The sequence below is a fragment of the Mauremys mutica genome, chromosome 6 (assembly GCF_020497125.1).
Source record: "Mauremys mutica isolate MM-2020 ecotype Southern chromosome 6, ASM2049712v1, whole genome shotgun sequence".
Lineage (NCBI taxonomy): Eukaryota > Metazoa > Chordata > Testudines > Geoemydidae > Mauremys > Mauremys mutica.
Genome location: NC_059077.1, coordinates 62,042,614 through 62,054,105, shown reverse-complemented (window position 1 = coordinate 62,054,105; position 11,492 = coordinate 62,042,614). Strand labels below are relative to the sequence as shown.

General features: G+C 38.6%; 1 protein-coding gene across 8 annotated transcripts in view; it reads right to left on the bottom strand.

The window, feature by feature from the left end:
• The window catches only part of PAM (peptidylglycine alpha-amidating monooxygenase), a 209,762-nt gene continuing 198,270 nt past the window's right edge, over positions 1-11,492 (bottom strand). For 4 of the 8 annotated variants that reach the window (XM_045020809.1, XM_045020811.1, XM_045020813.1 and 1 more), the window contains 4 exons: positions 9,490-9,543; positions 3,184-3,387; positions 1,444-1,500; positions 1-838 (listed from right to left, as the gene is read on the bottom strand). In XM_045020809.1, coding sequence (XP_044876744.1) covers positions 657-838; positions 1,444-1,500; positions 3,184-3,387; positions 9,490-9,543 — 497 coding nt within the window. In that variant the 3' untranslated portion in view covers positions 1-656. The remainder of the gene's footprint in view (positions 839-1,443; positions 1,501-3,183; positions 3,388-9,489; positions 9,544-11,492) is intronic. The other 4 variants (XM_045020810.1, XM_045020814.1, XM_045020812.1 and 1 more) reach the window with 2 other exon arrangements.

The window sequence follows — 11,492 nt, the reverse complement described above, 5'->3', positions numbered from 1 at the left end:
GCAAATGCTCTGCGAACACTTTATTACACAAATTACATTCAGCCTCTGAAAATAGTATTTTAACAGTAATACTATCTAAAAATAAGACATCTCAGAAACACACCAACTAAGGAGGAAGAAAAAAGAATTAAATAGAGACTTTTTTTCTCTTTCTCAATGCAATATTATGTTAGTGATTTTAAAAAAATAGAAGAAGATTTAGCAGCTTTGTTTTCTTGTGGCACTGTATGTTTCTCTGTACTGCAATAGTTTAAGGACATTGAATAGGAAAGGCACAAAAGAAAAACTGACAACTGAAAATATTGTGCTAAACCAGATAATGGGAATTATTTACAAATACAGAAAAGGTCCCAAAACAGAAATGAGAAAATACTACTACTTTAAATCAGTACTGCCATTAAAAGAGGATTGTTTTCTTTTATTAAGATGTTTACATAAAGACAACGGCACTGATATGAAACTTCCACACACTCCTCCACTTAAAAAACGCCAAACCAAACTAAAACCAAACTAAAACCAAAAAATCCCAATGTACAGCCCCACGCAGACTAGTACAGTTTACAATTAAATACACAAAATCTTAAACGTGCTAAAGGGAAAAGGAATCTGATGTTCTTGGTAGAATCATTCAATGTAGAAGAAATCAAAGGCTGGTTTTAGGATGAGGAAGATACTGGTGGGGGTGGGGGAGCTGAATACTCTTCTTCTGAGTCTGTACCATCGTCTTCATCTTTTTCTTGATCGCTCCCTTCAGTACTAAGTCGGTCGAACCCTTTCCGACTGTAGCTTTTGTGGCTTGCAAAGAAGTTCCCAAGGTTAAGGCCTCCACTACCTTTTCCTGTAGAAAGGAAATACCTGAGGTAAACTTTCCATTACTGAATTTAAAAAAAATTCCTACCATTCATCCATTACCCACTTTAATGACCCTTATCCTTTTCCCAAAAGTACTTTCCACCAAGCCCTCAAAGAAGGCGAGCACATGAACCATTTTGGGAATCTAGACACAAAGGTTGTGGCAAACAAAATTACCAATTTTTTTTTTTTTTGTTAGAGCTTCTATTAGGATTCAGCTACACAACTGTCTGAACAGTATCTCTTGTGTCCCTACCAGTCTGAACATAATTAGCAATCCCAGAGGCGGTGCTTCATTTAATTCACTATAAGAAACAGAGATAACTCACTATGACAGCTATCGGCTTCTCGGTAGGAATGGCAGATCATCTTGAGCGGATAGATAAAAGGTGGTAGGAGGAAGGCATTATATACATTTATAATCAAAACAGAGCTGAGAAGGAGAGCCTTCCCCAACCTCAGCCCTTGGAAAATCCCACTCCCAGCACCAAGGTATTAAATATACAGCATTTATTCTCAAACATGTTTATGTGTTGACTTATTTGAACAAGATCTGAGTTAACGGTCAAATAAATCTTGCATTTAACTTACCTTGAAGTCTGCCCAAGATTCTTCCTGAACTTGATTCAAGTTTGTGGTCAGCATCAGCTGGAAAGATAAAGCATATTTCAAAATAAGCGTCAATGACCCTAGTCTGAAACGGAGTGCATTTTCTTTCTATATGTCATTCCAGCCATTAAAGATGATTAAATTCTCAGTCAAATCTGAGAACCAGTCTCTCAACTGCTGGCTTTTGTGATTGTGAAGACTATAGTTGGAGAAGAACAACTTCATCACTTCCACTATCTGGACATTTATATTCCAGCACACTGCAAGTTGTAGTAAGACATGCCAAACAGTACTATACTTCTGTTCTCATTTGGACATGCAGGTGGTACAGTTTGCTCTTGAAACACTCTAGATCCATAGTAGACACTTTAATGATCTCCACATTTCTTGAGCTACTGGAAAATGATAAAGATCCAGACTAACACGGCTACCCCTCTGATACTGGAAAATAATAGTGATTTCCCCATTGCAAATCCAAAGGAAAACAAAAAAACGCAACCAAGTTGTTTTTTCTACACACTACTTTGTATATACTCAATCAGTGTAAAGAATTTGCAGAACTAAGTAATTTGTTTTTACCAGTATAAATATATTGTAGATATTTAACAAAGTCCAGTTTTATCAAAATATTCCCATCCACTGTAACATCAATTACTCCAAAATGCACTGAAGGGAACAAATCTGCATGCTTGGAGATGGACAGGTAGATCTAAGAGGTCTTATTCATATTTGCTTTCTATAATAATATAGCCCTCTGGAGTGTTTGCATATTTAACACAAAAAAAATATCACTCATGCAGTATTACTTTTCAGTGCTGAACATTTGCAAGCAAGACTTTCTTCCACCATTATCACTGCACTTCAAACTATGAATTTTGTGCAAGGATTTCAATTACATTGGGTCTGTAATAGTGATGGAACTATGTTATTTGCACAGTTCATGTATATTTTATTTTGTCTATGTTTTACCAGTCTTTTTTATGCCATACAGATAACCCAGGAAACGAACATTTAATTGCTACTTCATGTGACAGTTTCGAAGAAAGTAAAATGTGTTATAATAGGTTAGTATAGTATAAACTGGGGACAACCTCACTTTTTTAGCACTATAACTACGCATTAAGAAGGTCACAGCTGGATTTCAAAGGGACGAGGGCACATACATAATGGAAACGTATGTATGACTCAGAAAATGCATGAAATAGTAAGTGAACTACCATTTATGTTCCCCTCAGATATTTTTTTATTAATGTTTGCAATTTGTTTATTTCTGGGAAATTCTGTAATATTGTTTATATCTTTATCTGTCATTTTTAAAAAAAACCTGAACTTATTTTGAAGAAAAGTATTCTAAGCGCTCCCAATGTGAAAAGCATCTCTAAGTAAATTATACATTGAATTTTAAAATAAAGGATTTATTTAAATCAAAATAATTGTAACCAGAAGGCTCTTTCTGGGATTTCAGACTCAGATAGCAACTAAAGGAAGATTTAGAAGGAAATACTGAAAAAGTGGTATATTAAGGTACAATAATAAAAGTATTTGCAGATACAGTCGTTTGTGGATGCCAACACAGGATTAGAATGAATTGCCATGGTAACTGTACACAAGATTAAATATAGACAATGGGGCTCTTTTCATAATTTTGGCCCTGCCTGTTCAATGATGTCTTTGAATAATAAAAGTCTCTTGTTCTGGAATTTAAGAGTTATTCATGGTTACCTCCATAGACCCTTGTCTTCCTCCATCGAATAAATACAGCAATTGCCAACAGGACAACAATAGGAATAATTAGAAGAGTTGTAATAAGAACAAAGGATATTCCAGAACTGGCCTGTTCGACCATATGATGTTTTTCCCACTTCTTTGAAGACTCCGTTGAAATAGGTTTGTTTTTCAGTTTGGCTTCTATAACTGTCTCTGCTTCTTTAAGAAAAGAAGAGAATTGACACCAGTATTTTAACATTTCAAGCAACATGCTTGAAAAGAACATGCTAATGCACCTGAAATTTTCAGTAATTAACAACAGGCACCATTAAAACTATAAAATGACACTAACAGGATTTCTTAGCTACTGCTGGTGTCATCTCAAGAGCCATGCAGGGGGGATAGAGATATAACTTTCTAAAAGTCTGAGAAGATTAGCGTGTGCTCTCTCTATTTCTCTAATATTTGTGGTTCGGAGGATGGAGACGGGACAATTGTCAGAGAGAGTTGCTCCTAAAGAATTCCAACATTTGAATAATGGGAAAATCCTGAAGCATTCCATTGTTACAACAAAGCAAGGCACGACATGACTTTCTCAGTAAAATATCCCTCTATGTTAGCTGCATAGACCCTTTTGCAAGTATGGGGCTACATTTTTGTATTATCAAGAATAAAAAAGGAATGTATTTGTTACTGTCCTTGAAACAATTAACCCAGAGGGGACATGTATGTGCGTGTCTACATATGCGCGTGTTTCTGTAAAACGTTTAGTCTGTACAGAGCAGCTCGCACTTTGCGAGATAGCCTTTAATTGTGTTGTGGTTGCATTTTATCCACAACTTTAGCTTTGTTAGAATTATGCCATGTGAAATGATTCCACCAGTTCATTTCCTTTTTCCTACAGTACCAAGGAGGAGGAGGATGAATGGGAAAAGGAGGCTGATGCTATTGGTAGACTATAGTTATCAAGGAGGAGCATGTGCCATACCGAGAAGGGAGCTGGATAATATGATCCCCAAAAGGTTCAATTTCAGCTGTGAAGTTTGATATGTGTGTACTGCTAGTAAATCTGCACAGCTGGTAATGTTTTGGATGAACTCCTATAAAACTATATACATTTCAGTATTTTCTACCAAGGATAGCCAAAGTGTGGCCTGCGGAGTCAAGTAAAGTCCAGAGAGTTCTATAATGCTGTGAGTTCCCTTCATCTTTAATATGGAGATGTGGCAGCCAACAATTACCAGGTCCCAGCATGAAATGAACCACTGAAACTTCTTATGGCTTGTCTTCACTGGGGCATTTGTGAGAGTTACCTACACTTGAGTTAACTCCCCACGAGTTAGCCATGGTCGAGTGAGAGCAGTCACACTGTAAAATGGTCGAGCTGCACAGCGATTGGATTAGCAGCTCACTGAGTAACCAAGTCCCCACTGCTTTACTAGCTGGAGCATCAGCAGCACACAAACTTCAACCCACAGCCCCTGACAGGCCAGCTGGCTTGAGTTTAAAGCAGCAGTTCCCAACATTTTCACATGTATGACCCCATTTTCACATGTATGGCTTCCTGCGACCCCAGACAGCATGGAGGACGCCATTTTTAAATGGAGTCATCCTTGCAGCATGACCTCATTCGCACTTTGTGTGCAAAGTCAACTGCAGCATGCAGGACACCATTTTGCTTTACAAAATGGCATCCTCCACACAATGTGACCTCGCGTACACATGGTATGTGTGAGGTCATGCTACATGGAGGGTGTCATTTTGTAAAATGGCATCCTCTGAATACTTGGGATTGCCGCAACCCTACTTGGGATCATGACCCAAAGTTTGGGAACTGCTGGTTTAAAGTATCACTTAACTTGAGCAAAAATTTGTGTGTACACAGGAGTCAGGCTAGCGGCAACACTTCAGTTATATCTCAAGCTAGAACTGCAGTGAAGACAAGCCCTTATTCTCAATGGACCACACTTCTGTAATGAAGATGAGAATCGTTGCAGACTGTTCAATTTTATGCCTAAGTATATGTTGCCTTTAAGCTCCCAGCGAATTCTTTATGTTGCCCTCACTTCAACACAGCAGAGTTGGTATTGGGGACAGCCACAGTGACCAGAGAGGGGACTAAGTTCTAGTTTAGCTCCCAGGAAGTGTAAATCAAGATATTTTAAAACAAATAATGTATTTTATTTAAATTCCATTTTCTCCATTTTTAATAAACCTTGTTTTTATTAAGACTACTGTTTGGATGTGTCACAGGAGAAGAGTACTCCACAACTTCTATGAGGAAGGGTTGGAAAATAAAAAGTTTCTGGAACCTACATCCTCAACTCAGTCTTGGTCAAGGAGCATGGAGAGAGGAGTCCACTCCCAGTGCGTTGTGCTGCCATCAGGCTGCATCAAATGAGCACACCGGGGAGAAGCCAGAAGAACAAGAAGGAGGGTAAGTTGGTGGAGGTGTTTGACCTGGGAACATAGGGTGAAACTTCAAGCAAAATGAAGCCACAGATTCTGTTTGGAAGTGAATCCTGCCTAACCCCAACCAATAAATTCAATACTCTTTTGAATTCTGAATACTTCAATTCATCCTGGAAAGTATATTCCCAGTTAAGTCACACAGCAGCCTTCTCCTTCCCCATAAGGTCCATACTGTACCCTTTAGCATTGTAGCAATGGATAGATTGATCTAGCTTATGTAAATCTCACTGATTACTGGACTGCTCACTGGTAACAGATTACAAATTAGTGACCACTGAAAGGAAATAGGATTTAGGCTCTTTGCTCACTTGGGTGCATTTGAAAATTTTACTCTGATTCTAGGACTGTATTTTGTTGCCACATAAAATTAGAGAAGGGGTTTCTAATGAAATTCTTTAAAAATAATAATTTTAACAAATTTTGCAGGAACTTTTAACGCATATTTTTGTGAACCATTTTAAATTAGTAAAAACATTTAACTTCATACTAATATCATGGCCTCTAATTTATTTTATATTGTTTTAAACTTAAAAAAAAAACCACACATGCATCAGAAACCTTTTATGATATTATATTATACTATATATCGTATGAACATATATATGCATATGTGCAATATTTGTATGTATATTTATAAAATTATATTGTGTGTTTTGTGAAATGCTCTCTTCAAGTTTTGTTATGTAGTGAGTCGTCACATTTATGTTGCATGCCAGAGAATGACTGTGGTGGCTTTTGTAGATCTTTGGTTGCTCAGGTAGCAGCTATGGCTAAAGGCATTTTTCCCTAGTACAACCTTTCCGATTGAACCAGTTTTCCCTATTTTTGTCTCATTTTGAGATTAGACTACTGTAATAAGAGCACTTTACCATCTGTAAATTGTAGCTAGTGCATACCACATCAACCCACATTAATATGCTTTCTGTGGCAGAACATCACACAGAAAGCATATTATATCTATACATTTTACTCCTGGGGGAATTCTGTGCCACTATGTTCGTGCAGAATTTATGTCCCTGGCAGATTTTATTTTCTCAGCAGAATACAGATTCTTCTGGAGAGGTGCTGCACTTACACCCTTCACCCACCAGGGGCTGCTGTGGTGCCAGAAGAGAGGGCAGCCAGCCAGTGGAGAGGCTGCGTTCCTTAGAGCAGGGACAGGTGAGGAGGCACCAGACAGAATGAAGCACATGGGGCTGCTGATATGGGGTACAGAAGGGCTAGTTGGGGAGGACAGACTGGGGCATGAGCTCCGGAGCTAATAGGGTGACAGCATTGAGCCAGGGGCTGAATGGGGGAGGGAGGTGAAGGGCCCCATGGGGAAAGGGGGTAAGAGGGTGTGCAGGGATTCATGGGTGTAGGAGGGGGAGATTTTTGGTAGCCCAAAGTCAGTAACATGCCTAGACCACTGCCCACAGCTGGCATACCAATTGTTATGCTCATTGCTGAAAGCAGCTAGAAAGGCAGTTGCTGAATCCTTAGGCACAACTAACAGACCAGGAGGGTTTGGGGAAGTGAGTGATGAGGAGAAAACATGACCCAGTGCCCTCCTGACTTGAGTTTTTGCTGAAGCTGCAGTTGTGCAAAATGAAAAATCTGGCAATAGATAACTATTGCCATGTGAAATACAACTGGTTAACTGATGGAAAATTCCCTGCCTGACAGGCTGGAAAACTCCACACTTAACAAGCTATGTAATACCAACAAATTGGGTATAAAAAGAGGAAGAGATCTAAGCTTAGTGGACATTTGAATACTTGGGATATTTTGGGACACCTCTCAAGTTCCCCTGCAGATGGAAAGCTGGGCACTGGAAGTCTACAGATATCCACTCAAGACCGTGGGTAAATATTAAACGGGGGTTAATTTGGGGTGCTCTACTAACCGCTGCGGACATGTGTAAGTACTCAAGACTAAATAAAGTAGAAGTTTTGAGTGAAAGCACCTTTGTTTGTCTGCTTGCATCAACTATCTATTGGCCAGAGGTGCTGTGTTCCCCACTGATTTATTTCCTGCCACCACCTTGCAAAGAGTAACATTACCAAGAGCTTTGGGTTCAGCAAAACCCCAGGTAACATGGAGGGGGGGGCTGCAGACACACATTGGGACATGAGGTAGGAGGGTACAGGGACACACGCAGATGGGGGCAGATGTGCCTGATTGAAATGGGAGAGGCTAGGGGTCAGCCAGGGCCTGCATGGGGGAGGCTACCCAACTCCCTATAATTCCTTCCCATCCCCCCACAAAAAACCTGTTCCATACTTCTTCAATCCACACACAAGCACCCTCCAGGTTCATTCCCAGGCTCCTTCCCTCCCTCTTCCCCAAGCCTGAGGGGAGAGGAAATATGGTTATGTAGTGTAATTTAAATGAATTACACAAAGTTCTGTATTAATGTGTCTAGTAAGGAATCTATTTGTCAAAAAAAAAAAATCCTAAACCTTTTTTTATCTGTATTGTTAGAGACATACTTGCGGACAGGTATTTTGAAATACATTATCAAAATAATTGAAACTGACATGATTATATTGTGTTATTTTGACAAACATAATATGCAGAATGTTAAATTATTGTGCGCAGAATTTTTAATTTTTTGGCACAGAATTCCCCCAGGAGTAACATTTGCTGCCTATTAGCTTCAAGGGGGAAGCTAAAAACTATTGGCTTTAACCTAATGTACCCTGAAGTTGTATAGCAAGTGGTTACTTGAACGACTCTCTTTGAATCTATGCGATACTGCTGAAATATTCTAATCTAGATATCCCTGATTAAATGAGAGGTGGCAGCTAGCATAGTACCTTTTACCAGTGCTGCCACAGGCTTTTCACCCTCATCTGCCAGAGCCTGGATTTGTTGCACTTCCTTGCATGTTTTTCTGCTGAGTGCTTTGGGTGAGACTGTCTGAGAGGAGGAGGATGCTAGTATTAGTGTGTCTTAAAGGCAGTCTACTTTGTACTAATATGTCTACATTTGTTGATTTTGATGCTGTTTCCTTTTATATCTAAAGCTGGTGCTCTGAATTCTGCCAAAGAAAAATAAGTAAAAATAGTATAACTACAGTCCATTAAGATCCCCCAATAACCACACGCTTTTTTTTTTAAAGGGGAAATTATTACTACTTCTGTATAAGAGACTTGTGCAATAGACTATTATAATTTTAAAATAATTCCTCTTCATCTACCTTAAATCATTATTTTACCCTCGTCAACCTTGTGCCATATACGTTTCTTTACCTGCCTATTTTAAGTCCCTACTTTCTTTTGATTCTTTTCTCTCTTTGAATTCATTTTCAACCTGCTATTCTGAAAAAAGGGGAAAAAAAGTAAATCTGGAGGAACAAATTTGAGCAAAAGAAAATGCTTTATACCATCATTAATAATGTAACCAGCACTGTCAATGTTCTGTACAGACTCTAAACAAAAAGAAAATGGAATCAACAGCTATTTCAAATATGCTACTATTTTTTTCTGGATAATTGAGACAACTACATACCACAACTACTTCTGCATCTAACAGAGCTGATGCAGATGCTATTTTGTGGATAATGGAGGGTCATATAGGACAGTCCACTGGGAAAACGTCTATGACCCAGTTTTCACCAGTGAAGTTGACGTGTTTGATTCCACCATAATATCAGGTCTACCAGCAGTGCAACATGCTACCCTATGTCCCTTCCCATGCCGGCTCATTGTAACTCTGAACTATAGAAAATGACAGTGAAAAATTTAACTACTGTCAGACTAGTTAGCATTCTCTCCCTGATATTTTCTGGCAAGAATATTTACAAAGAACAGTACAGCTTTCCAGTACAACTTTGGTATGCCCATTCTCATAAGGAATCTGACTAACCTTTTATTTCCTGCACCTCGATACCAGCCTTTTTAACTGATCGATGCTCCATTTCTGTAACACAAAATTGCTCTTCAGGCCAAATGACATTTTAGAAAGACTCTTGACATCTTTACCAAATGTACAATCCTTTAGCAAATATCGCATTGTGTCTGAATTTCACCAAAGAGCGTCAAATAAATATCAATAGCATCAGAATCCTATAAAAGCATGAGGGTGATTCACAAAGGCAGTTTTCAATAATGTCCAACTCCTGTGTCACAGAGTGGTTTTGTGGGCACATAAAAGCTCATCACATCTCATATGATTAACATGGTTGGAGTTAATTAGTAATAAATGGGACATTACCAGGGGAAAAACCTAAACCCTGGAGGAAGGTGTTGGGGATATAGTAAGTAGTACTTTGCCATTAGAAGCTTCATTGAATCAATACCCCGGTATGGCATTTGGGGCACTGTGATACTGGAGGTGGAGTCTTTCAGGTGAAATAAATAATCCCAGGTTCACTTATTATTAAAAATCCTATAGCACTTTGCATAAGAGTTGGGGTATTAAATCTAGTGCCTTGGCCAAATTCCAGCATAGCAATTCCATTCTGCCCACCCAAAGTTACCTCTGAAATTCCAGGGGACATTATTCTTCACTTCCTGCCCAAAACTGTGTTGCAGCTGCTATACAACATGAAACAGCCACCACATTCTACCTCAGAAGTGGCTGTATTTCATCAGTGGATGAAGTAATTCTATACATGCAGTTTGCAATATGGTTTATAAAGCATTTTGAGACCTTCATGGATGAAAAGGTTTTAAATAACAAAGATAACTCATTAAACAGTAGAAGTGTCATCCTATCTGAAAAGGCACATTCTGAAAGATTTTACTAGTTCCAATTTCTTAACACTATTTAGGGGAAAGAGGAGGAGGGGAATCAGTGTCTGATACTATGCTAACATGTGGTCTTGGACAGGTGGGTGAGGACCAGTTTAACAATGTTACCATAAATTAGATGCAAATCCCATCTACTAGATCTGGGGTCTGCAACCTTTCAGAAGTGGTGTGCCGAGTCTTCATTTATTCACTCTAAGGTTTTGCGTGCCAGTAATACATTTTAACCTTTTTAGAAGGTCTCTTTCTAGAAGTCTATAATATATAACTAAACTATTGTTGTATGTAAAGTAAATAAGGTTTTTAAAATGTTTAAGAAGCTTCATTTAAAATTACATTAAAATGCAGAACACCCCGGACTGGCAGCCAGGACCTGGGCAGTATGAGTGCCACTGAAAATCAGCTCACGAGCCGCCTTCGGCACATGTGCCATAGGTTGCCTACCCCTGTACTAGATGGATATCACTTGTAGTTATTATAATTCTATACTTCTAAAATATAAACAAAGTCCCTCTCCTCAAACCTCTTAGCCAGGTTGACTGAACTCGTTAGTTGTGTGTTTTTATAAACCTTAGCTGTTCCCATCTGCCTGTGAATGAAAGCTTGGATGTCCTTTCTATTTGGAGTTATTCTTCGTAGGAAGAGAGATATCCAAACAGACCAGTGGTCCATCTAGTCCCGTGTATTGTTACTAACAGTGGCTAGTACCACATGTTTCAGAGCAAGGTGCATGAAATGTAACAACTATGGAACAACCAGATCAGATGGAAAGTGGGTGGCTTTCTACATTTTATTCATTTTCATCCTATCTAACGTAATGGTGGATTATATTGTTATTTCTAGAAAATGCCTAATCCATTTTTTAATTCTGCTAAATTCGAAGTCTTACTCAGATCATATTCACCTCATACCCCTGAAGTCAAACTGAGTATAACAAGTTAGGAAGTATTCCCAGTTAATGGAAATATAACAACCTCTAAGTAAACAGAGGGCATTGTCAACAAATGACACATTAAAGAACTGGAAAAAATTAATCTTTAAATACATACAAATGATGCAACAAAAAAAATACTCACTGGCATATACAATTTCGTATGAAGCTCTCTGACAAATTAGTTA